Source organism: Amblyomma maculatum, chromosome 10 (assembly GCF_055883805.1).
Source record: "Amblyomma maculatum isolate TAMU_Amacu chromosome 10, ASM5588380v1, whole genome shotgun sequence".
In the NCBI taxonomy this organism is placed as follows: domain Eukaryota; kingdom Metazoa; phylum Arthropoda; class Arachnida; order Ixodida; family Ixodidae; genus Amblyomma; species Amblyomma maculatum.
This window is the reverse complement of record NC_139353.1, coordinates 99915740-99943576: the sequence shown is the minus strand read 5'-3', so window position 1 is coordinate 99943576 and position 27837 is coordinate 99915740. Positions and strand designations below refer to the sequence as shown.

General features: G+C 45.8%; 1 protein-coding gene across 2 annotated transcripts in view; it reads right to left on the bottom strand.

Annotated features, from left to right (window-relative positions):
- Positions 1 to 3351: 3351 nt before the first annotated feature.
- The window catches only part of LOC146177109 (sulfotransferase ssu-1-like), a 76938-nt gene continuing 52452 nt past the window's right edge, over positions 3352 to 27837 (bottom strand). The window contains exons 1-5 of one of the 2 annotated variants that reach the window (XM_084583100.1): positions 16014 to 16145; positions 13411 to 13595; positions 12667 to 12819; positions 9714 to 10092; positions 3352 to 3961 (exon numbers count right to left, since the gene is read on the bottom strand). In XM_084583100.1, coding sequence (XP_084439226.1) covers positions 3731 to 3961; positions 9714 to 10092; positions 12667 to 12819; positions 13411 to 13595; positions 16014 to 16085 — 1020 coding nt within the window. In that variant the 5' untranslated portion in view covers positions 16086 to 16145 and the 3' untranslated portion in view covers positions 3352 to 3730. Of the gene's footprint in view, positions 3962 to 9713; positions 10093 to 12666; positions 12820 to 13410; positions 13596 to 16013; positions 16146 to 27837 lie in introns of those variants that run through there. The other variant, XM_084583099.1, reaches the window with a different exon arrangement.

Below are 27837 nucleotides of genomic sequence, written 5' to 3'. Positions count from 1 at the left end.
GAAGAAACTTTTACACTCTGGCAAGAAAAACGTGCAGTCCACTTATAACGATACCAGATATAGCGATATATCGCTTATAACGATTTAATTCTTGAGATTTATCATTTTTTCCATTCCCCCATGTAAAAATAAACCAGATATAGCGATCGATTATCGGCGGTACATCAGATACAACGATAGCTTTATCGCCGCCCGATAGGTGTTTACCACAAAAATTTGACTGAATATTTAAGAAAAGGTAAAAATTTAAAAAGACAATGACTTGAAAACTCGACATATGCGGCGAAAATGGATGAAAATGAGCACTATCATCATCGCAATCGCAGCCGCCCAAAGGGTGCTGCTGCTGCCGTATCGCCATCGCCATCACATCACCACCCGAAGAGACTAGGGTAATCATGAGGGCAGTGGAGACGACAAAGCGCCGCCTCGAGGACTGGTAGCGCAACAGAGAAGCCTGTTAAATTTCTTCTTTCTCTCTCTTTCTTACTTCTTCGGACTATTTGACTGAACATTTAGCATAGAATTTTCTCTCACTCCTCAATTTTTTCTACCCGTTTCTCCTGGCCTGATCCAGAACTTTGTGATCCCCCGATATAAAGGGGAATGGCCGCATCAGCATCAGCATCAGCATCAGTCCGTGAAAGATGGCGGCGACCACATTGACGGACGGTGCGATAGCTGAAGATGGCCCATGTTTCTCCGTAAGGTTAAAAATCATTCGTTGGGTACCGTGCACCAAGTCAGGCTTGGGCGTGCCTTGCCTGATTTTGGTATCGGAACGGTGTACATGACAGGAGGCATTTACGGTTTCTTTATAGAATTGGTTTCCGTGCCAGGTATCTGAATGCCAGGTTTTAAATAGATTACCTAAAAAAGTTTAAGCGACCAACATTGTACTGAAACTTATGCGACATTGTCTCCGGAGCCCATGTGCAGGGCCTTATACTGTTAAGGCCCACGCAGTAATGTCATGAAGAAGCTTATGATGATGCAGGTTCCACCGTGAACAAAAATGTTCTTTTGCAAACTGCACACTGGATGATTGTATATAAACTGTTTCCAAGGAAAAATTTTTTTTTGCTACCATGACTTTTTGCTACCTCATCTCTAAATTCACCGAAACAATACTGTATTTTTGTACAGTTAGGGATGGGTTTATTTCCTGCACGTGATAGAAAGGGCAATTAAAAAGGAGTTACCGCTCACTTCGTATGAAATTAGGTTTTTACCTGGAAATAATGAAGATGGTTGTCTTTTTGATTTAAATATACTCGCGGGCCTCAATTGTATATGGCACTCCCCAATTGCTGGGTATCATTGTGATATGGATGCGTGGCCTGCGCACGTGTATTTTCGGGAAAGTACTCGCAAGTTTATTGACACATTGAAATCTCAAACATGTGCCCCAGACTGGTTATCAAGAGTGAAGCTCTTGGTTGAGCTTAAAGAATTTAATGTAACAAAGCCATGCTCGTGGCATTCGGCGGAATTGGCTTTTTTCTGGAGTGTATTTTGATAACTGTCAAAACCTGGCAATAAATAAAAAGAAAGTTCCGTGATAGAGTAATACCGTGCTCGCTTCGCACTGCGAAGGAACCGTGTTCAACTCCGTTTGTTTCCGCAAAGCTTTTATTCTTAACTTTCTTCTGATTTTGGCGTTACAACCACAGTGCCTACATTGGCTTTTCTGTGACACGACCCCTCACACTATCGCGTTAAAGGAGGAAGAGATGCCGCAGTTAGCCCGCCACGCTAATTAAGTGGTTTAGATACTCAACTATTGAACCTGAGAAACCAGGTTCGAATCGGACTGCTGGCGGCGGGGGAAGCGAAGCAGGGAGGCGTCAGGTGTCTATGTGCTGTGCGTTGACAAGGCTGGTTAAAGATCCCCAGGTTAAAATATTTTGCAGCCCTCCACTATGATACTTTCGTTTCCTTTCTCCGCTTTGATTCTCCAGATCCTGCGAATCGCCATGCAATCGCAGAGTTTCCACGCCGAACTTCACTCAATGAGCTGCCTAGTTTTATCCGGCTGTATTCGTATTTTCGTCGCTTCGTCCGCAATTTCACTTCAATCATCTCGTCGCTGACTGAACTTCTTGCCGGTGACACTATTTTTTCTTCTTAGACGTCCGACTGTGATGAAGCCTTTTCGACGCTTCACCGCCTCGTGTCGCCTCCTATTCTCCCCCATTTTAAACCTGGGGCGCCTACCGAGCTCCACACCGATGCCAGCGGTGTGGGTCTCCGCGCTGCCCAACGAAATCCTTGATTCAACTAGGATGTCGTTGCTTATGTAAGCCGAACTTTAGCAAAGGCCGAAAATTTTTTTCTGTAACAGAAAAGAGGTCCTTGGCGATCATATGGGCTATCGAGAAGTTCCGTCCTTACCTATACGGTCGTCCCTTCTCTGCTGCCATGGATCATCATGGCCTCAGCTGCTGGTTGTCCGCCATTAAAGACTCATCCAACCGTCTTGCTCGTAGGACGCTTCGCTTACAAGAGTTCGACATTCAGCTTACATACCGGTCTGGCCGTAAGCATTCAGATGCCGACGCCCTGTCTAGATCACCTCTCCAATGTGACTGGCCCCGCCAGGGTGGCGCAGTGGTTACGGCGCTCGACTACTGTTCCCAAGGACGCGGGATCGAATCCCGGCCTCGAGGGCCGCTTTTCGAGCCCAGCTAGCTTGAGTATCACTCTAATAGAAATTACAATGAAACATTAGTGCTCATTGCAGGAAATCGCATCATAGACAAGCTGATTCGGCCGTGGCTGTAGTACAGAACATGGTGCTGACGCTATGACCGCTAATCGTCTTTCGTTGAGTACGTACCGATTCTGAGTGCTGCTTGTGGCGTGCTCCTGTGGTATGTGTCGGTGTTATGAGAGTGGATTCCGTGAAACACCTAACATTAGAAAGGTGTCACATCTTGTTACGGCGCTGCCCTTTCGTTAGTTTTAAGCATGCATGTGCCTATCAAACATCAATGAAGAGGAAACTTTTGAGCTACAAATCAGCTGTGATTATCTTTATTTTGTATATTCTCTTCCTGGAAATGCCGGTGCAAAATTTTTGAAATAATAGGGGCCCTTCTATCCATTACCTACTGGGAGTGAATTCGAGCGACTATAGGTGTACAATCAGCCCTAGCGTCTGTGCAAATTTCATGTTTTTCAATACATATGCTCCAAAGAATGTTGAAATATTGTAAATTTCAGAATATGTTTTCTGAGCGGCGTCACTCACGAAGTTTGTTGAAGAAACCATAAAGGCCTTCTACAAATAATAGCCGTGGTGTGACATGGTTTTCTTGGAAGCTTAGCATTGGCAGACTGGCACAGAGCTTGGAGATGCTCAACATCTTTATTGAACAGCATACATTTGGAGCACATGCGCCGTAAGAGTGACTCCCGGTCGCAAACTAGACCTCTTCCATAGGTTTACAATTCACAGCTTTGGAAGGGCATGATTTAGGAATAAAATCAACACAGGCGCTTTTTTTTGGCTACGTAATGCAGTCAGTGGTGAGCCCTGCCGGAAATCAGACAGGCACTCGGTAGCTTCGCACAGATGCTTTGAACGCCGCAGGTAATTTACCAGACAGCCAAAAGAGCCAGAAGGCGGAATGGGTCAAAAAACGGAACATGAGTAATATATATTTGCTGAATACTGCGTAACATGTAAAGATTTTATTACCTATTACTTTTCTGAATATTTTTCTCATCACCGGGGTATATCGATGTCCTTCCACAGGTGCATAACATCGCTACCGGCCGTCTTCACTCTTATGCGTTCCAGGAGTCTCTGCACCTGCGCGGGAGACATGTGTGCCTTCCAGTCACCCACTGTTCCCTTGCGCACAAACTCGCCGGTCATCGGCGCGTCCACCAGCTCTTCCACGCTCGGGTCCTTGGCTTCTGTGGGCACGGGAGCTTCGGCGACCGCCGCATTGTTCTGCAGGAATCGAGAAAAAAATTAGAAACAATCAGTGAGATTCGTGAGTCATATATACGTGAGCATATTTTATACAGGGGATTAAATGACTATGTCTTCGCCTTTGTAAATAAATGAGAGAGACATCGCTCCTTTTGAAATCATTTACTGTCTTGTGGCGATTTTCATTAGAGAAACCTTTGACCAATCTGTCCAATTTTGTTACCTGTCAACTACCACCTGTCAGTTGTATGCTTGTGACTCTTCGTGGCTGCAACACTTTAAACTCGGAATGTCCCTCGATCATTTGCCAACCAAACCAGATCTTCTGCCTGCAACGCTTCCCCTGTGTTAGACTTCAGTCCTTTCTCCTAAACGACCTCATCCTGTCTTTATCGCATGCAGCACCCTGCCCATGGTCTTTATTGATTTTATACGTTATTACCTCTCCATTTTTGTTTTCAATAAATTACCTTCAATCTCTCAACTAACTGTAATCGACACGTTTTTACACACGTTCACTCTGCTTTCTTCCCGCCTTTTATGTTGCACCTATCATTTTCACTTCCATAACTCGGTGCGCTGTCGTGAGTCTAACATCAAGAATGCTTGTTAACCCCAATGAATCAGCAAACGCTAATTATTTGACCCTTTACATTATTGGTTTCAGAGATAAAATGCTAGTGCACAGGTTATAGATTACACTGAAGAACCGCTATTTTAGAAACGCTTGCAGAAACAGTAAATGAGCAGTAGTAATATGGTCAGCGCAATTCTCTACTGGCAAAAAATGGCTGACGAATATGATATGCGGCAGTGTAAAATCTGAGCGCAGATTTCCAAGTATTTTAGTTTTGTGATAAGCTGAATTCCTCCGGGGTGGCGCACTGGTTACGGCGCTCGACTACTGTTCTCAAGGACGCGGGATCGAATCCCGGTCTCGGCGGCCGCTTTCCGGTGGAGGCGAAAAGCAAGGCGCCCGTGTGCTGTGCGATGCCAGTGCACGGTAAAGAACCCCAGGTGGTCGAAATTTCCGGAGTCCTCCACTACGGCGTCTCTCATAGCCTTAGTCGCGTTGGGACGTCAAACCCCACAAGCCAGACAACCAACAAATAATTTCGGAAAGACATGTCTTTATACTGCTAAAATGGCGAGAATTGGGCCTAGTTGGTTATTCATATTGCCAGCCTTGGCGCCGATATGTGTATCAGCAACGTATCACTGTCATTGTCTGCGAAAGAAGTTGATTTGCTTAGTTTATCGCGATGAGTGTGTCTAGCTGTATGCCTTTGTTACCTGCGATGATTGTTTCCTCATGTTTCCTCGTTGCTTATGTTTGTTTGATGACGACCACGTTTTGTGTATAAAATGACTTCCGTTTCATCCATTAAAACCAGTTGTTAGTTCGCGCTTCGTGGTGTTTGTCTTTTCTGTCGTTCAATGTGTTAGCGCGGTGAAACCAATATGTCTTTATAGATGTGCGGTTATAGGCTACTTTATCTTTTTCCACATAACAACTTATAAACTGGCATTCCATCAACTTCTAAACGTGATTGTGAAAAAGGAGGCACCGGCACGAGACCTGCCTACACTTCTGCAGTGCCTTGTCGAACTCGCCTCGAGTAGCGCGTGGGCGCGTTTCTATTTTACGCAAACACGACTCAAGCCAAAAAACAAAATTTGGGGACACTTCACCTCCGACTTGACGGGTACGAAGCAACCGTGCTTATGGTTTCCGTCTGCGGCTCCTCTGCATATGTTTATCCAGTTAGGACCTGAAGCTTTGTTATAGGCCAAACTAATACTCCATTAATATGCATCTGTATTTTTACGCACATCCTGATCTGACGCAGCACACACAAACACACACACAACCCGCCGGGGTGACGCAGTGGTATACGACGCTCGACTACTGTTCCCAAAGACGCGGGATCGAATCCCGGCCTCGGCGGCCTTTTTTCGATGGAGGCGAAGAGCAAGGCGCCCGTCTGCTGTGCGATTTCAGTGCACGTTAAAAAACCCCAGGTGGTCGAAATTTCCGGAGTCTCCCACTACGGCGTCTCTCAAAGCCTGAGTTGCTTTGAGAATGAAGTGCAGCTCTGCGCCTTCGCCATAAACTTCTGCTTTCGTGGTAGTCACTATTAGGCTTGTTGTTGCTCCAGCCCTCGACGCAGTCTTCTTCCATAATAGCCACGCTCTGAAATCTCCATTCGTGTAGCAGCCACATTCAGGTTGCGCATTCCTTAGCAATCCTCACATATTTTCACAGCCACCCGTTGTCTCTCACCCCTTCTCGTTCTTCCCTCTCCTGTGAATGTAGAGAGGGCATTTCTACCTGTCAACTTTGCCACCTTCTAGACGTGGCAGATGGCGTTTGATTTGCAGCTGCTCTCATTTTAAATGGCACTCTCTTTGTTACTGCGCGCCAAGGCTGGCAGAAGTCAGGCTGCACCGACGAGTACCCCGACAAGGACTACGTCAACGGTGACGACTTTTAATTCAGCCAATGGGAAAACGCATCTTCGCTGTAATAAAATGAGCGGGCGGCTAAGCATAGGGGCTAATCACGAATCGCACGCTAGCTCGGTTAGCTTACATTGCTTACCTTGACTTTCGAAGGCTTCGCTTAATTTGAACTGGCTTACCTCATTTGAGAGAGCATATTATGTATGCGGTCCATATTATCACGAGAAACACAGATAAAAAAGCGATTTAACCAAGCTCCATGAACGTGCCTACATAGATTAGGAGTACCTAGTATGTCTGAATCGGGATCGAAATGTTCGGGGTTCGATTCCTACTTACCCCTCTAACTAAAGGAGCTGCCCGAGTTGGCAACTCCTTCCATCTTGGCCATGTCACGTGTTCTCGTGACTTCACCGAAACCGCCGGGTAATCAGTTCTAGCTTAATACAAGGTATAGCAACAGGCGTCATCATTAGGGCTCTCAGAAAGTAATAATTTACGCATCACGGAAGGCGTAAAATGAAGAGCATTTCCCACTGCGCGCTCACCCTAGCGTCATGAAGAATGGGGACGTGCTTGGAAGGGTGGGATGCAATGATCATATCAGACGCTGAGGTTTCGAGTTCGCCTAGACTTCAACAAAGAACAGACGTAAGAAATAAATAATGGAGTTTATTTTCTTAAAACTTAGGTAATTTCAATATTTTTCGCATACAGGGTAATTATGTGGGCCGTGAAAAACAGAGTTCTTTTTATTTTTGCTTCAATATAGCACCGAAACATTTAAATAGTTGCGCATAAATTAGAGAGTATCGTAAGCGTGCCTAAAATATTTATTTACCCGTCCTGCATTTCCGACCTAGCTCCTAGGGAATATTTAGGCCTCGTGAAGCACTGCGTATATGGAGATCGACCTGAAGAGATGAGGAACTTCAGCCCTCCGTTGTCAACCCTGTCAATACCTACGCACCGGACTTATATGTAGAGGGAATAAGGAGCATACTGCAGCGTTGCCAGAATTGCTTAGAAGTGAATGGTAGAAAATAAACTGCGGTGAAAAATACTTGCTCAAGAATATACATTTTCTTATGACCAAACTGCCCTTTTCTTTGAATATGCTTGATATATATACGTCTGTGTCCGACTTTGGGTTCATACATACGCCGCGAGCACACCAACACACTGATATATCGACTGCGATTCCTTACAAACACGGCTAATAGTGTCTGTACCGGGCTTTGGTTTCCTAATCTTTTACTGCGAAAGCACTACTACTCTAGGTCTCGAGCCTTCAGCGTAGCGCGGCGGTAGCCACGTCTTACCCACTTGATGCTGTGACTTCACACCCCACTTGACACTAGGGTGAGAACTGGGCTTCTAACTCAAGCGGTCAGCAGGAGCTGCCAACTTTGGTTTCTCGTTTCACGTGGGACGGTTATGTCAGAATCAGCCTGCTAGGACCCTGGCATTCACGTCACCCCATAGGCCATTAAGGCACGTTCATAAGGCTTGGTTAAAACGGAGCTTTATATGTGGACCGAGGAAGAAGAAAAGAAGAAGAACAACGCTCGGTCACCCACAGCTAATGCTTTCGCTCAATATTTGGTTCAGCAGCGTTGAACCCTTGTAATCTTTTTTATTAAAATAAATATTCTGCTTTTCAGTGAAATGAGCCTATCTGTCACTGGAGTGCAGAATAGTCCATCGGAAAAGAGCATATAAGCACAGCGCGTTAACGCACAGGAAAGGGGGGGGGGGGGTAAAGCTGAGACTGAAAAGAAATTCCCACAAGCGTGTCGCCAACATCAAACTCATCACCGTGGCCAGCATAGGTTTTTATACCTATGCTATGAAATGAGCAAGATTTGGACTGGAGCTTTAAAAACTGCGGTTGATAACGTAGCTTTACAAAATATTTAGCATTTCTTCAACTTTCAAAACACATTTCAGACAATGTTCGGGGCATAAGAAGTTGATGCCGGACTATTATGAACCATTTTAGCTAGCAGACGCTTTATTGAGGTTCGGTTTGAAATTTCAGTTTTCGAGTAACGCTTCAGCTTGCATTTGCAAGGTGAATGCCTTTAAAATGAGAAGCCCTTCGTAACAAAGAGGCGCTTGCGCTCTCATGCATCGGGACGGAACGTTCATGCGTTGTATGCGAAGCAAAGCTTAAAAAAGATCCGGCATAGCACTTCAAGGATATCTGAGTAAACGCACCGCATTGCACTTGAATTTGCAAATTTTCGGGACAGGTTTCACATTCAACAACGAGACCGACGCGTGTACCATCGGCTGCAAGAATGTGAAAAAAAAAAAAAAAAATCTCCCTTCGACGAAAGACATGAAGCGAAGTCAGCATTTCTATTCACTGATTTCCTTGCGAGAACAGATGGAGCCAGTGCCACGGGTTTACCACCGTCTCAGTGAGACCAGAGCACGCTGCTCGGCTGGCAGCATTCTCAAAAGTCTTAAGAACACAGCTCAAATAAAGTGAACAGCAAGCACACACGCGAGCACTCTTTCACTTTTGCTGTATGCAGGGTTAGCCATCCTTAATAAGCCAATAAAACATTGGTTGGGCCTAGTTGGTTCATGATTTTCTACAGAACTGAAGAGCGCTCTTCAGTTCCATAGTTAATAAGCCAGCAGGGCCCCTGATGTGAAACTTGGCAGAGTTTTATTTTGCTGTATTGCGTTTGGGTTCCTTTTACCAAAGCGAAATTCCGACGCCTTTCAGGCGATCGAGAAATGAGGTGATGCGTGTGTGTGCTCGATGGATGAAATGCACGCGGAGCGCTAAACAGTCGCGGTGCTAGCTGGTCTTAAGATAACACAGAAGGAGCTTGACGGCTATATGAGGTTACAGTATTTAGGCGGCGCCAACTGCCATCTTAAATGCACCAGACGTGACAACTTTGCCGTCGTTTACAGCAACTACTCTACAGCAGCCGCCTGTTAACTACACTTCTCCATCTCCAGAGACATACGTTACGAGGTTCCAACCTTTTTCATCGGCCACATTTAACAAGTATAAATCACATGGAAAGCATCAAACAGTTTGGTGATGGCTGAAACCATGCGTTCACCAATCAAATGCACTGGCTGAATTGGCAGATTTTCCTCTACAGTCAGTACATTAACTCTATGATAACGCGAATTTCACAAGCAAAAAAAGAAAGATGTGGTTTTTACCTCTCTCTCATTTTACTGTTAGCTTTATTACGCTAGTACACCATTGTCGCTTTGGGAGGTTAGGCCCCGTATCGTACCAGACTTGTATACCCGCAAGATATGCGTAAAAGACCTCATCTTTGGCGGTGAAGTCAAAGATCTTCTTCATGTTGTGCAGCGCCGCCACCTCCAGAATACGGTCGACCAGTTCCGGTTCTCGGCTCAGCCTCTCTTTGTACTCCTCGCCCAGGAAAGCAGCGATCTTGGTGACCGCGGCCGCTGTGTCCCTCTTAATCTCCTCGTAGGTGAGGAATAACACGTTGGGGTCCGCGCGATGCGGATACCACGACAGCAAGTGGTCGAAGTAGTCCCCGAACTCCAGCTCACCCTCCACGAACAGCTCAAAGAAGTCATCGAAGGTGCCGTTGCCGAAGCAATAGGCGGGCATGTGCTTGGTATGGTAGTAGTAGGAGACGCAGCAGTCGAACGGGTTGCGCGTGATGTACAGGTACCTAAATCAGACAAGCAGCGAGACCATTCCAGGTTACAGCAAAGCATTGCAGAAGTAAGAGCCGTTCACATCGTTTGCCTGCTCTAGCAGTAACGCACACTGTCCAGAGTGTCAAAAACCTCGGAGGCTGCCGAGAAATGGTGTGCAATAATGTAACGTATGTACACGAGCAAGATAAAGCGAGAGGATAGACACACCAAGTGCACGCCACTTGTGTTTATCCTCCATTTAAGTGCTCTCTAAGTTCCCCGGAAAGAGCCTTTGTCACGCAATTTACCGAAAGTACACTGTTGGATACTATTTATGATGATATCCTTTCCAAATTTCAACAGCGGTCTGGTGTCTGTGTGCGCTCTGTATATGTCTGAATCTGCAAACTAGCGCCGGAACTGATATATTCGTCATGAAGCGCGCAACGCAACAGTAGCCGGTATTATTACCTTTGGAGTATACTGGCAATTTTCGGTGACGCGTTTCGTTCGGGCGCAAGAATTTGTTTTATGCACTCGTCTTGAACGATTGCTGCCTCCACATCCACAATTGCAATACGTCTTTGAAGCTAAATGTTTTCTTCAATTTTGAAGCGTCAGCTTTAGATGCTTTGCTGATTAACATATATCATGTATTGCGCATCCCTCGAGGGATGCGCAATACATGATTTATATATTAGTGATGATCATCACTAATAATGCGGCCTACAAAATACCAGTTCTTCACATGAAGGCGCTATCCCAGGACACTTTTGGTTTACACTCGCCAAAGCTTACCTGTACTTTTCCACTCTATTCCTTGTAAATATTCCTATGATGTTTTGCATGGATTGTTCGGTCGTGCCCGAAGCACCAGTCATGGTGTCGTCACTTTGTGACGTTAGGAATGAATAGCTTTCTTCATCCAGATCTTAACCACTCGCAATCACTGATGTTGGAATTTGTTGTAGGTGTTTTCCGCACTTTCATCAAACTCATGTCACCATTAGGTTGAGAGCTGTGGGTACTCTGTTTATTGTCAACTCCCTAGCATACCTTTTACCAACGCCATTGTCGAGTAGCCGAGTTGCTTGCTCGCGACCGCAAGATCGTCCGATACACAATGCCAAATTTTCACACAACCCTTCCTGTCTTCTTTCACGACTGAATGCGGCCCCTTAAGTGAAATGCAGCGGAGATATAACCAGTATAACAGCGCTGCTCTGTCATCCCCACAAGTTTCCTAGCTCAATCCCTTCGCCCTCTAGTGTTCAGTGAACTAGCGCTAGAAGAAGCTGAGGATTGGTTGTACCAGTTTGAGTGTTCGGTAGTATTTAGCCGATAGGACGGTGAAGGAAGATTTTAATAGGTGCCGCTAAAGGCTGATGCCAGGAAATCAAGGCTTTCCTGCAAGCTGGGAATGAAAACACACAAGGTAATAATGGCACCGTTCAATATGGACAAGCCAAAGTGCTGCCTCATGCGGACATCGAAAGTGAAAGCGAGATGGTCACTCTTTAGTTCTATGAAACAAAACTTTTTCTTCTCCCCATATATCCAGATAAAAGTGATATTTATTATGGACGGGGCCAAGAAATTTCGTTTTGCTTCTCACACCTCAAACTCGCCCAAGACTTACTGAGTTCATCACAGAACAAAAAATATTTAAGATTACCCTGGAAAGACGGATTCAAAAGCAAAACCTACAGCAGCATAGCCGATAATGTTCTGAAAGTACTTCAATAGCTCCGGTCATTTTGCCGCCACCTCAGATTGTGTCACTAAAGGACGCGGTTCATGAATACACTCACCAAGCCTTACATGTTCCGCCAAAGGAACTACATCAGGCTATGAACTACAACGCGGCATTAACTAGGCAGCCAAGGAATCCAGTTACCGTAACCCGCGATCAGTAAAAAGCTTCACGACCACAAACTGACATGAAGATTATAGGGTACACGAAGCTCCTAATATTCGAACACTACGTTTTCATGCCGAGTATGAAATGCAGCTAGGCTGCTAGCACAAAAACACAATATAATGCCTTAAATATATGTCCCCTCCTTTAAACTGTGCAGATGTGCGCTCTCTCTTGCCTTATGCAAAGACGTTGTGGAGTGACATTCAGTTTTTCTCTATACTTGAGCGGAATGGTGACGCGACAAAGCAGAACTAGAAAGCAACTACGGGCGTAAATTTATACTCTGTCAAAAGGGTGGTAAAATTCAAACTGTTTACGCTCTCCGGAGTAACATTATAAATTTAACGAACTGAATGAGCCCCTTCGTCCAAACGCTTCGCGTTCCTGAAGGTGATCGGCATTAATCTCGCAGTGCGGATAGCGAGCTACCCCAATCAAAGATCTGCGATGGCTCTAGCCCATTGCCTCCCATCCATGTCAGGTATCTCGACATGAATACGGGGAGCAGTGGACCAGCTACCCGTGTATAGGGGTATAAAACAGGGTGGGGTCTTGCAAAGACCACATAGACGGAAGTTTCATAAAAATAACCTCATAGTAAAACGGCAGCACTGATTTTTTCTGGTCTTTTTAAAAACACTAGCATACACGGCCAAACTTAATCTTGCAGGTGGAGGTAGCATACCTGGCCTGCGGATGGTATGGCTGCATGGTAAAAGGCAGGTGCGTCTTGATGGCGCCGGGCCTGGTTCTCTCGATGCAGCGAGCTGAACCAAGCATCTCCAGGAAAGGCGTGTTGTCTGCAAACTGCTCGTAGTCCCTCGGAGGCACACCACCGCTGCACGGACAAAATGAGAGATAATTTAAACTTTTTTAAAGCGAAAGCCTCATAGTGAAATCTCGCGTTCGTGAGATTTGTACGCGCGATTCCGCGAGATGTGTCCGCGAGACGTCGCAATAGCTTCTAACGTTGACATAATTTCTCCCTTCGAGTTGTATGTCTTAATTCTCGCATGTAGAGAAGGGGAGTCTCGAGATGTCTATTTTGCCGACGACCGCGCTATAGAAAAGAGTAAATTAAATTATAACACGTACATACGCACACACACGCACACGCACGCACGCACCGCACGCACACACACACACAAACACGCACACACAAACAAACACACACACAAACACACACACACACACACACACACACACACACACACACACACACACACACACACACACACACACACACACACACACAAGATAGAGGTACAAGAGAAGATGTAGACAGATAAGACAGAGAGAGGAGGTAGAAGGTAAGGAAAAGGAAACGATTTCGCTTTAAGCTCTTGAGTAAAGCTTAGTTCAATTATGTAATGTTTTAGTCGGTGACTTAGTGTTCCCCGTTTCCTGCAATGGCGCTACGCATACTCGCCTGTATATGTTGTAGACGAGGTACTGAACCCAGGTAGTGCCGCACTTGGGGTAGGTGACGATGAACACGTCGTCCGGACGCGCCTCGTAGGCAAGCGCCGAGCGAACGCATTCCTCGGGGAAGTAGTGACTCCAGTTCAAGCCTGCTATCTTCCGGGTCAGCGGCCGGGCCATGGCGTTGCGCACCTGTGTGGAACACGAAAGCGATAAGATACGGCCTTAGGTGCTTCAAGCATGGATGGGTGTTTAATTCAGTCTTTAGGTAATGCTTGTATTCCAATTATCTTTACCCATAAGTAATAACAAAAAAAAATAAATAGAAAAATTGTTTAGCTTGTCCCGGCAGGTTTTCTGTGCTTGCTTTGACCAGGTACCCTCGTGACAACAGATAATATGTTAGTGTTATCAGAATTTTACCTAGCTTTACTCGCAACAAAAGAGGGCTACAGAAATATAGAATACCAAAAAGTACAACTTAAAAAACTACTGAAATTAAAGAAAGTACTACAGAACTACAAAAAGAGTGATGTTACGACAGATGCACAACAATATAATTTGTCGTATTTTGGACATGGCTTTTTAGCTCTTTTTACTCGGTATCAAAAAAGTTACGCTCACTGTGGAGTACGGGCTCCTCCTAGTGGCCCCATTTCTCTGTTTTATTGGTCCTCTGAAGAAATAAAAAAGACGGAGCTTGAGACTAGCAAATTCAATTCAAAGTCAAATTGAAATAAATAATATGCCTTCAAATACAGCCTTCACAGCTATTAGCATATTTAGATATTTATTCTTTTTGTCATCGGAATTCCACCCATGATATATTAATTATTAATAAACAAACTCCCATCGTACGCCTAGACATGATTTACCGCTTTGAAACAACAAAAACTCTCACATATGTACTAGTGCAAAAATTGTACTGACAATTATAAAAATAAAAAGCGTTGAGGGTAAAAAGCGCAGTATATACATAAAAACATGAGCTCACATTTCTTTTTTTCTCAAGCAACTCAAAAGCAATTTACAAAAGCAATTTAGCTGAGAAAATATCAAATATAAGACACATCACCGCATAAGGTCAGCTTCGATCACGTTAAAATATTTACCGGGGGTGTTTTTAACAATATATTGCCCGAGGCAGCAGAGATTGGCAAAGAACAGTTCATTGGAATGACTTAAAAATAAATATGTGGGACGAATTTGAAACATGATACGAACTTGTAACAAACATTTTCAAGAAAACGTTTTCAAAAGCATTTGGATCAAAACTCGCCGAGGTATATTCTAGTAATGCATTATTCATCTAGGGCTCGGACAAAAATTGAATCTGCAAAATTCGGCTCTAATACAAAATACATTTTTACTGCTTTGTTGTAGCAGTAGAGGGTTTCTCTAGTTATTTCTCCCCAGATTCAAATTATAATCACCACCCAATGCATGTAAAAGTCAGTTGAAACTCGTCACAACGCGTTTTCTGCATCATGGTGCTGGTCATCTCTGGCTCTTAGGATTTTCACTCACTGGGTTGTAGTATATGAGTGAAAGATACGCAATAAAATAAAGAGCATTATTTTGTGTCCCCTCGCATTTTAATATTCCCTGCCGAGTGCGCGACTCCAGATTAGGCTGTAATTAATCAGCGTTGAAAGCACAATGACTTCATAAGCAAACAAGTTTAGTCTTCGTGGTGACATCTATGGGTTGTAATCTCAGTTACCGAGGTTACGCATGGCCGTATTGGAGTGTTATCAGCAAGCACCGACCAGCTAAAGTTTCCTCCAAATGACATTTTAGATCTTCAGGCTTCTTGATACGAGATAATTCGTAGAGCAAAATAAAATACTTATTTCGCATGCTACGCGCACGCAATTTATGTTTGCTTAACAATTTGATATTTGTACTGACAGACAGCTTATCGAACAGACCTATTCGTTCCTATTCCAGATATGCTGTCGATACACTCTACTCCAAAACATCGTCTGGCATGAGAAATATTGATTTTTCGGCATGGGAATCAGAGATCGCTCAAGTATACCGAAGCTAGCTTGTGAGAGTAATCTTCTGCTGTCATTTATTTTGCAAAAAGTCTGCAAAGTGTTTCCTTCTACCTTGAATCAAGCGCATTAAATATTTTCAAGGTACGAGAACGAAGCGGTTACACAGAGCAGGTCAGAGTGAAGAATAATGAAATTAGACTTTTCAAGGGCCTAACATCGCTAAATCGTGGATTTTTGGACACTGTGACGGCTCGTGCACGCCGTCACAATACAGCCTAGAATTCAACCTCGTACATACTAACGCTAAGCATTGTCACTGATCGCAAGAACAGCAACAAAAAATGTAAACTTCATCTCCTCAACGAATGTAGTAAATTGTGCAGAGCAGTTATTCATTAAAAGCCTAAATCATGCTTCTATTTCTGGCAATAAAACTTTTCTCTTCAGATCAATAAACATTCGCGTAAAATGTAGGTCCGGACACCGAGCACTTAACTAATTTCATAGTCCCCTACTCCTTATGGAGATCTTATATTCCACCGTACTTATATCCCACCAATAAGGGTTCATTGCTGTAGGCAATTAGTAGAAAGCACAGTCCTCTTACGGTGGCTGGTCCTGCGTCACACGAGGTCATCGGTGTGGCTTGGCCGAAGGCGAAGTCTCGTATGTAGGGCATCAAGCGGAAAAGGGAGGCAGGGCTGCTTTCTTATCTTGCGAGTACCCTTCAGCCGCATTCTGGCAAGTGTGTCTTATCACTACGGCGCACCTTAGCGGTTGGATCGTGAAGCAACTTGCGGAAATAGACCAGTCCCCAGACAGCAGTCCATCTAAATACATTTTGTTATAAAGGATTTTACGTAAAATCATGCAATGTTACATAGTTTGTTTCTTGTATCTATCCAATATTTAACTAACTCAACGCTAAGGATTTGTGCGAAGAGTTGCAGCAGTATTGTTGTCAGAGAAGATAAATACTTTAAAACAGACATTCATGATAACGAAGAAGCAGACTCCCGCGCTTGCACGTCGTACTGTTCTTGAATCATTTGGTTTGACTAGCAAGAAATCTACAAATGAATGTGATTAAACATTGAATATTTATTCAGCATATCACAAGTTTTACACATAGAACATCTTTATATTTGGATTGATTTTAATTCTTTTTTTTAAGCGCAGATCTACCTCGCAGAAAGTTTGCTTTGTGAATAAATGTTTTTATTTTAAAAGGGAAGAAGCAACAACAGTCAAAGCTTGACGACACATTGTACAAAATTGTGCCTACTAATTAATATCCCTTATATGTATTTGTATAAGATACGGGAGCTATAAGGATACGGATTAGAGAAAACAGCTCTTATTTCTAATATTCCCTCCAAATATTCTACATGGTATGAATATTCGTACACGTTAAAGGCATTTTGTACAATATTTCTGCTACAGTCCGATAAACCTAATGTGTTCAGTAACACTCACACACAGTTCCTTCGTGAAAAACAGTACTACGCTGCTAAAGGTTTTTGTTACTTAAATAAAAAGCTGAACACCAGAACAAATTATCAGCTCAAGATAGTCGATGCCTCTCGCTGGACTGGTATGACACAATTTCAAGAACTAGAGTTTCTACAGTTTTGTGGGGGAATATATCTACCGCGTGTGATGGGCCATAGTAAGAAAGCGCTTTGTGTTATACTATATAATTGATAAATCATTCCTTAAGAGACGATGGAATCAACCTTTTTGTTCGTACCAATAAGCAATCACCAATAGCTAGAAATATCTTGCAAGTTACTGACTTAAAGATTTCAGTAGATATTTGCACTATCCTAAAAATTGGAATGTAGGTAAGACCCGGGAGGGGGGGGGGGAGGATTCAGCCAGTTTGCTAGTTATTAAAATGAAGAACAGATACTGAATGGCAAACATACTGAAGAATGCTTTACCGTAAAATGAATGCGATTCGGTAGGCTCTGTACCGTGATGACACTGTTTATTTTTCTAGTACTTCAGTGCTGTTTGAGTGTACACGTAACATGTCAAATGACGATAAAGTGTGCAAGCGTTACTAGGGGTCGCGCGGCCTCATGTCGAAAGAGGAATGCTTGAACCGTCGCAGGCGCTTTCAAGGAGACAGCTGACGCTGGATTTGAGGAAATATTCGCGGATTGCATGCAGTTCCATCACAAGCAGGTCCGGGTATTCTGAAGCATATTCTTTATGTACCTTCAGTTCACTGTGTGTTGGTCTAGTAGCTGCTGTTCTACCGCGATTCTCTATAATTGATGCGTCCGTATATGCAATGCAGGTACATGGAAGTGCATCAACCAGAGGTCGAGATGCCAGCTTTTCTTTGCGACGAAGCCGAGTGGTCTTGTTTGTCGTAATAGTCGTGAATTCCCACGGAGGGGCGTCAGCCATTGGTGGTGTTTGAACTGCCACTTCGTTGTACTAGGATGCTATGGGCATAACGTACTTTCGCTTCATATCCCTTGTTGCCTTTCGTTGTTCAAATAATTCTTTCAACGTATTTATCTCTGCAAACGCTTGGAGAATAGGGATAGAGGTAAGTTTTGGTAAGGCCGTGATAGTGCGCCTTGCGTTTCTATTTATTGTTTCCAATTTCGCCCACTGCCTCCTCGTGAGTCTTTGGAATTGGGCCTGGTATAGTATCCTCGGCTGTAACACCGATTGTACAAGACGTCTTGCCATGTCCGCTCGAGCTCCTCCTCCCCTAGACGAAATGCGTTTTATCAAGTTTAAGGAAGTCGCAGCTACTTTTTTCACCTTATGAAGTCATTGAGTTCCTTTGCCGGATTTGTGAATTTCAAGGCCAAGAACTCTAAACTCGTCCACCTTTTCCAATTTTCCACTCTTTAGAGTACGTGACTCTTTGGTTGCCAATTGGTTTCTTCCATTCTTGCTTGCAACATGAATGTAACTGGACTTTTGAGGTGACAATTTCAGACCTGCATATTGGACGTACTCATCAATGGTATTTAAAGCCTCTTGATGATACCAATTCTGTCTCTCAAGTTGTTTATGAACAGACCAAATCGTGACATCATCTGCGTATATCATGAACCGCACTTCTGATATTTCAGCTAATTTCCACGCCAATGGGATCAGTGCAATAATAAATAGCAGAGGTGCTAACACGGACCCTAGCAGTAGAAGGAAAAAGTAAAAAAAAAAAAAAAACATGTCGATGGTGGAAACCCAACCCACCACCTCCGAGGTTCTAGCGCAGCTTTCGCCCTCGCTGTACCTGCATTGCATATACGGACGCATCAATTATAGAGAATCGCGGTAGAACAGCAGCTACTACTCCAACACACAGTGAACTGAAGGTACATAAAGAATATACTTCAGAATACCTGGATCCGCTTGTGATGGAACTACATGCAATCCGCGATGCTATGGAGGCCATAAATAAAATAGATTCCATAACAGAAGCCCACATCTATACAGACTCCTTAGCCGCCATAAAACAACTGAAGAAAGTGACAAAGACGCTATGTGTAACCCAGGAAATCCACGCATTAAAAAAAACAACAAAGATACGCATCCAGATACATTGTACAGAAGATGATGCTCTATACGCGTTCTATACGTGACGCTAGTGGTAACACAGGACGTTCCACGTCCACTGCTATGGTTGAGGGTGGCGCTGGTGAACAATTTCAAGGTTCGTATACAGGCAACATTAATACCCAAGAAAGTAGCAGGTGGGACAGCGGCCGATGTAGATCAGTTGGAAGAGCACCGGACGCGATATTCGGAGGTCGTGGGTTCGGTTCCCATTATCGGTACGTTGTTTTTCCTTCTACTTTCTATTTAATTATATTTCCCCTAAACAGGTTACATCAGTAATTTATGTGATTACCGAAGTAAAATAAAAAAAGACAAAGTAAATTTCCCAATGCTTTCCGTGGCCTCGACGACTGTTCGCTTCTTTCCTTCATGTATTATGACGAGCACCCTCATTTTCCCTTTCATTTATCTGCTAATTACCAGAAGAGTTTCAAAAGAGCGCAATGGTCGACTACTGATTTTCTGCATGCAGACCTCGCCGATCCAGCTACGACGGCGCCGACAAACCTCCTCGGGATAGCCGGGGGCGGCCCTTTATCCCTGGTGTGCCACACTTTTACAAGTATTTGAGCACGCATGCACACACGCACACACCACTACATGAGTCAATGGGGACGCATCTGACCAAGCTCGCCAGAGATGGCCTCAGGGGGCGGTGACCACAGCCGCATCGGCAATCACAAGACGGTGGTGGAACGTAACAAAGGTTGTCAGTTTGCCATACCGAGAAAATCTGACCAGCGCATTTTCGGTGAGAAGTAATGAAGAACGTAATTTCGTTCTATATCGCTCCTCTGAACTGCGCGAGATCATCACGCTGTCGCTTTCGGGCCGACCTTAATGCGTGTATTTATTTCGTCGTACGATACATAAAGCGACGGGCTTTGCTGCGTGCTATTCTTCTTAGCGACGGTCACCAGCAAAGCCGTCATACGCTGCACTAGAAATGTATCGAGCATGGCAATCACTCGCGCGAGAGTGAGGGTGAAGTGCGTTTCCACTTGATCCACCCTCGCTGCAAGCGTGCGGCCTGTAACTGCAGCGCAGGAGAATGGCCCCGCAGCCACTGCTGCTGCCAGAGCGGTGGTTGATTTTCTCCTCCCGCCGAAAGTAAACGACATAGCTGTAAAACAAGTCAGCGCATGCTTCACAATAGCCCAGCGATGGAAAGTCCTTCTCAAGGCTTTGAACAACGAAGTTCCTTTCAATCAATAAGCCATAAAATTCTCACATGTGGACTAAGCTTATAATACTTTTGATGCTATTATGTTCCTGGGCCTCCACTGTATGCAGGACGCGAGGATGCACTTCGAGAATGCAGACACTGAAGTGCGATGTGTACGTGAGAACTTCATTACAAAAGCTGGCCGTTCAAGGGCAGAGCATCAAGTAGACTCTTACCAACTAGCATGGATTAGAGTACCTCATTAAGTAGCAGCATTAATATATACTTAATGTCGTCATGTAAGTAAAAGCGTTTCTACACGTTTTATCATTACATGAAGTGTTTTTCCAGTGTCAAAATCGACAGCAATAAAAAAAGATGAAAACGTCGAAGCGGTTTAAGGCGCTAGATTCAAGGTGGAACAATCTTGCCCGACATCTGGTGAAACGAGACGTCTGGTTCACACATGTCAGCGTGAGTTCGAATCTCACCTCTGAAAGAATCTTTTTTCTCTCCGTACAAATACAGTCCCCAAGATATATGTGACATCAAAGCTCTACATGTGTCACAATGGCCCAGCGGTCTGGATTCCATTTACGGCCACCACAGCGCACGGACGTGTGAACATGAGCTCCTCTGGAGCGGTGGTAGCGGCCAAGCCAGGTTGGGGAAGCCGGGTTACAGTGCAGGAAAATCAATAGTATTAAGTTGTTTTGACTAAACTGTCCACGGAACCATGTGTTTTAAACACCGTTGTTCTTAATGGAGATATCAGAGCCAGGCCTTTTCGTGTAGAATATTATCGCGACACATAGGCTCACCTGGAATTGCTCCCCGAAGAGTTCGCTTTGGAGGCGTTCTAGATGAATCATCTGTGGGCGGTGACGTTTAGCAGCCACAAAGAAACCAAGAAAATGCTCTCGTTTAGCAACATCAACGTTAAGGAACGCAAGTGCCTTGCGGCGCATCATACGAACCGCGACGTACGGTTAAAGCAAACTTGGCTTTTGCGTAACGTACAAGACGAGGATGTGCACGCTGCGCTTGCCCCATATGCTAATGTGACATATGTGCTCAAGGAGTACTGGCGCGTCCAACGAATTGCGGACAAGGGTTCCTCGATGCGAACAGTCACCCTTTTGTTGAAAGCTGATACCACTATCGAGGGCCTGCCCCACCAGCTGCGAGTCGCTAGGATTACATTCCTCGTGGTCGTGCCAGGAAGGGCGCCGCTTTGCCTGTGGTGTAAGCGTACGCGGCCATTCGAAGATAGTGCCGCGTGCCTCAACATACGGTATGTAGGCGGTTCGGACATGAGGAAGGCCAGTGTACCAAGACATACAAAAATGTAGCGGGCATGTGAGTGGCGACGATATGGCAGAGCACATGATGGATGAGGAAGATCTGGAGGAGGCTGTCAGATCTGGTAACAATGAACCAACCGTGAAAGCTCCCGCATTTGCTGAGCCTTTTACCAAGGACAATACCGATAGCTTGGGCGCTATGTTGCAAGCACAAGAAGAATAAACTCACTCCGCCAGTGATGGCTTGAGGAATGCAGACGTGCGCAAGGAAGGTACAGATTCATATGCAGAAATTAATAACGAAGAAGGAAATGGAGTGACACACATGAGCATCAGTGCTGCGACTACCAAGCGTACGCATGAGCGGGTTTCCGACAACGCAGCAGGTAACGTGGCAGCCACAGTAGAGGAGCTGCCTGCAAAGACTGCGCCTTTTCGCCGTGTGAGTTTCAGGCCCCGACCTAACATTCCGCCAGATCGGAGGCTGCCTCCCACGGCGCCTCCGTGAGAACGAGGTCCCAGCTTCCTGTGACATCTGTCAGAGGTAAAGGTGGGGGATTGTTGGGGGTTTTGTAGTATACATGGCGTGTTGTTCTACACTGCAGCTGAGCCAACGAGCCAATTACTGCAGAAATAACTATATCGCTTATCCGATGCTTCATGCAAAGGTAAAGTGGCTAAAGCAGGCGGTTCATTTCCTTAGGTACAATGGCAGAAAATAACAAACTACACCTACGAATAGGCACGCTGAATGTGCGGGGAATGGCAGCCAGACGGTGTCAGTATCAAGTGTGCCGGCTTTTTCAACGCAATGACCTGGACATAATTGCTATTCAGGACAAAAAGGTACAGACTCAGCGGCAAGCGGACCGCATGGGTGAGCCTTTTAAAGCACGTTACTATACACCTACGTGTGTCATTCTGTCGGTACCTCTGGCGGGTGTACTTTGTTTCTTAGAAAAAGTATGGGCATAATGGGAGAGGCTATATTTGTCTGCAATGCGGGGCGTTTTGTTCCTTGGGACTTAACTTATTGTGGTTCAAGGGGGCGTGTTTTGTGCGTGTACGGCCCAAATAACCAGAAAGAGCGTAGGATTTCTTTAAACGATAGATCGTCTCTTGAATTGCAATCGAACTGTCATACTGCTAGGCGATTTCATTTGCGTATGCCTACATGAAGACAGGAATAAAAAGTTACCTATTCCCGATGAAATCGCCAATTTATTAAGCGCCATAGCCCAGAACCGATAGTTGGAGGACATTGAGAATATATTTTCAAGTGGACGAGACATAGCATATGCTCATTTTCAGCAAGATAGCCCAGCTAGATTAGATAGAGCTTACGTTCAATTGGCCTTGCTCTGGCTGTTCCAATGCTATGCGTTGAAATACGTGTCGTTTAGCGATCACAGCCTAGTAATGCTTACACTCGGAAATAAGGAAAACAAGACAGGTTTAAATTGGCAGCTATGAAAATTATTGCTAATCAGCTGGGTGATGGCACGTGCATTGGAAAAGAAAAGATAAAATTGAGACATTACTTGATTCAGAGACAAAATATTTGTGGTATTTTGGGAAGAATTAAAGAAAGATATTAAATTGATGGCAATAGAAAGGTCGTCTGAGTTGCATCATTGTGAAAAAAGAAAACGGAAATAACTATGCAGACTAGTATTTTTCTTGGCCATCGAAAATACAGGAGCCGGCAGTTTTTCCAAGGAAATACGAGAGATAAAAAGCGAGCTTGAGTTTATCGATAACGAAAGGTACAAAAGAACCATGGTGCGAGCACACTCAGAGCGGCTGTGGATGGGCGAAACGCCCACAAAGCGCGCTTTTAGTGATGAAAAACAATATGCCTTAAGGAACAATTAGCTAAAAGAAATCGAGTACAAGAATGTAATCAGTAGTGACAATTAATACCACTATAAAGCAAGCATTCCGTGATTATTACTGCATGCTTTTTGACCGGGAAAAGTAACTAGAGGCAGGTTTTGTAACCGAGTTTCTTGAATTCATGCCTAGAAGACGATTATGTGAAAAAACGTCTGGGAGCACCAAGAATTCTCGATGAAATCGAGATAGCCACAGATGGTATGCACCCTGGAAAGACGCCTGGACCCATTGGCTTAGGAGCAGTCTTTTATAAGTGTTACTAAGCAGGAGCTAGCGGAAGCAATGTACAAATTGTTAAATTTTGCATTCGAAATGAAAAATAATGCCACTGTGAGCACTGTGTGGCGCTTCATCTTCCACACTGCTGAACGTGCTGCTTCATCTTCATCCTGCTCCCTCTTGTAGATACCCATCGTCATCGCGGAGTGTGTTTGGCTGCAGTGTGCGACCAAGGCTTCAGGTCTGTAATAAAGCCTGATTCCCCAAGTCCGACCTTCGCGTTGCCTTACACGTGGTGGAGGTGCGCCTTGATTTCCCCGCTGCTTCGTCACCTGCATCCACCTGGAGCTTCGTTCTGGTCGCCGTTTGATCCCGACCACCATCGTCATGACACAAGAGGTCCACTCCGCTATTCCGGCTGCTACCAACTCGACTCCAGCTCCCCTTGCCACTTGGACTGTCAGTAGCCGTCAGCGCGACCCTCAGATGTTCGCCGGTCTCCGCGGCGACGACGCTGATGACTGGCTCGACAGCTACGACCGGGTCAGTGCTTTCAACCGATGGGACGGTTCTCTTAAATTAATTAATGTGTCCTTTTATTTGACGGATGTGGCCAAAACGTGGTTTCTAAATCACGAGTCGACGATTCCGGATTGGGCTACCTTTAAACAAAAGTTACGCCAGATTTTCTGCGCTCCTACTGTTCGCACGGAGTCCGCCAAGAAGAAGCTAGAAGCCCGACTTCAGCGGTCCAATGAGACCTATACCTCTTATATCGAAGACGTTCTCGCACTTTGTCGGAGCATAAATGCCACCATGCCAGAGGCCGAGCGGGTTCGGCACGTCCTTAAAGGTATTGGTCCACTCGCCTATAACGCCCTGGCCGTGCAGAACCCAACCACAATTGACGCCATCATATCGACTTGTCAACGCCTTGACGAACTACAGTCAATACGCCTGCAGCCTGATCCCACTTCATTTGGTTTCACTGCCGAAGCTGACCTCCGTGTGCTTATTCGCGAATTAATTCGTGAAGAGCTCTCGGCTCAAGGTAATTTGTGCCGGCCTGCGTAGCCTTGTTAAAGAAGAGCTGGCCTCAATGACCCATTCCCCGCCAACATCGGTCGCTCCTACCATCTGTCAGGTGCCAACGTACGCCCAGATCACGTCCTTGCCGCCCGCAGTTGGAGCACCTACGCCACCGGCGCCTACCACTGCTCATGTCGCTGCATTGGCACCACCTGCCGCCGCGCCGACATACTACCCCAACTGGCGCCCAGCCCGCCCTGTGTGTTATTACTGCGGGTACCGAGGCCATATTTCCCGCTTCTGTCGTCGCAGGCTCCAGAATGAACGCCGCGGCTACGAATCATTTGAAGCAGACTACCCTCCTCGCTTTTCCGGCTCTAACCACCGTTCATTCCCTGATTATCCCCGACGTTCATCACCCCCGCCAGAAAGCCCCGCTCCGCCTGCTGGTTACAGGCCTTCAAGACGCCGTTCTCTTTCGCCTTTTCGCCGCTCCACCTCGCCTCTCCGTCAAGCTTCTCTGACGATTCCCCGCCTGTCGGAAAACTGACCACTGCAGTTTTAGGAGGGAAAACTGCACTCTTCGGCCATCCCAAAAATCCTCCGGAACGTCCCTGGAATATTATTTTAGTGCGGATTGAAGGATTATCTGTTGAGGCTTTGGTTGACACGGGCGCCGCTGTTTCTGTGATACACACTGACTTGTGCTCCCGCTTGCGAAAAGTGAAAACGCCTTATGATGGACCTGAACTCCGCGGAGCTAATGGTGCAATAATTCGGCCTTCTGCAAAGTGTACTGTGCGAGTTTTTGTTGATGGTGTCCGCCACCATGTACAATTTGCCGTGATGTCACCGTGCGCTCACCCAATTATTTTAGGCTGGGATTTTCTGTCTGCCGCATCAGCCAGCATTTCGTGTCGCGACAGGGTCATTTACATGAACGAGAGCGATCCGTCTTCTGAACCTCCCGAGCCCCGTTATCGCCTGCTTGCCGCTACTAACTCAGTGTTGCCCCCTGGATGCGAACAACTTGTCGCGCTTACTTCTACTGACATTGATAACGGAGATGTGCTAATCGTGCCTTCTGATCGCCATCTGACCCGCGGAATCGCGCTACCACCAAGTCTTGTTCGGTTTGAGCATGGCACAGCGCTTGTCGCTGCTTCGAACACTTCCCCAGAACCCATTGTGCTGACTAAAGGGACATGTTTTCCATGTGTCCTGGACATTCACCCGGTGTCCCTCACCACCCTTACCGCCCCCTCTTCCTCACCAGCAGCTTCTTCCGATGCTTCTCTCTGTGTTCTCTTTGGCACCATCAATCCTGACCTTCCTGCGACTCACCGCCAAGCTTTGCAGGAATTACTTCGAAAACACCAAGCCTCCTTTGATGTCACTTCTCCGACCTTGGGCCGAACGTCTTCTGCACAGCACCGCATTATTACAGAAGGTACTTCTATTGTTAGCCGCCGCCCTTACCGTGTTTCCTTATCAGAACGTAAAATCATAGAAGATAATGTTAATGATATGCTTCGGCGAGACATTATTCGGCCATCAGCTAGCCCCTGGTCATCTCCGGTCGTCTTGGTCAAAAAAAAGGATGGGTCCGTGCGTTTTTGCGTTGATTACCGCACACTTAACAAAGTCACTCGAAAAGATGTTTACCCTATGCCACGAATTGACGACTCCCTCGACTGTCTTCAGGGCGCCGAATATTTCTCCACTTTGGATTTGCGTTCCGGTTACTGGCAGATACCGATGCACGAAGCCGACAAAGAAAAAACCGCATTCGCTACTCCCGATGGGCTTTACGAATTCAATGTCATGCCTTTTGGACTTTGTAATGCCCCCGCTACGTTTGAGCGCATGATTGACACTGTTCTTAGAGGACTTAAGTGGAAAACATGCTTGTGCTACCTAGACGACATAGTTATTTTCTCTGCGACTTTTTCTGATCATTTATGCCGCCTTGATCAAGTATTAACGTGCCTGGCATCCGCCGGTCTCCAGCTGAACACAAAAAAGTGTAATTTCGCCAAGAAAGAAATCAAGATCCTGGGCCACCTCGTCAGCCGCGATGGCATTCGACCCGACCCTGACAAGCTTGCTGCCGTTTTGAACTTTGCACGCCCTCAGCGCACTAAGGAACTACGCAGTTTCCTTGGCCTGTCTTCGTACTTTCGCCGTTTCATTCCAAATTTCGCTACCATTGCTGCACCGCTCCACCGCCTCCTTACAGACCGTACTACTTTCAATTGGTCCGAAGAATGCGAAAAAGCTTTCCAAACCCTAAAGAATGCCCTCACTTCGGACCCTGTTCTCGCTCACTTCGACGACACTGCTGCCACCATTCTTCACACCGATGCCAGCAGCCTCGGTATCGGCGCCGTACTTCTGCAACGTGATACAGCTTCTCGGGAAAAGGTAATTGCGTTTGCCAGTCGAACTCTAACAATAGCGGAACGCAACTACACCATCACTGAGCAAGAGTGCCTAGCCGTCGTTTGGGCAGTTCAGAAATTCCGCCCCTACCTTTACGGCCGCCATTTCACGATCGTTACCGATCACCACGCTCTGTGCTGGTTATCAACCCTCAAAAATTTGACTGGACGCCTGGGCCGTTGGATTCTGCGTTTGCAGGAGTACCACTTTGATGTCGTATTCAAATCGGGACGCAAACATCGAGATGCCGATGCTCTTTCCCGCTGCCCGCTCTCAGATTCACCACCTAGTGCTTCCTCGAGCCTTCCTGTGTGCACCCTCGACGTCCCAATGTCGTCCAGAGCCCCAACCTTAACCTGTGCTACTCTTGCCGCTGCTCCAGATCGCTACGCCATTATTTCAAACCAGCGAGCAGATCCCTACTGTATTTCCCTAATCGACCTTCTCACCGGTGCTTCTCACCCTCCTACTGCTAGGATGCGCAGGCAACTCCAAAAGTTCAAACTTGACAACGGCGTGCTCTCCCGTTATATTTATTGCTCCGAAGGCACCCGTTGGGTCCCCGTTATTCCGAAAGCGCTTCGCATCCGTATCCTGGCGGCTTTCCACGATGATGCTACAGCCGGTCACTTAGGCTTTCATAAAACTTACCACCGCGTGAAAGCCCGTTTCTTCTGGCCAGGCCTCGCCTCAAGTGTGGCAAAATACGTCGCCTCTTGTCTGCCATGTCAGCGCCGCAAACGGCCCACTTCTCCTCCTGCTGGCCTACTACAGCCGCTACCTTG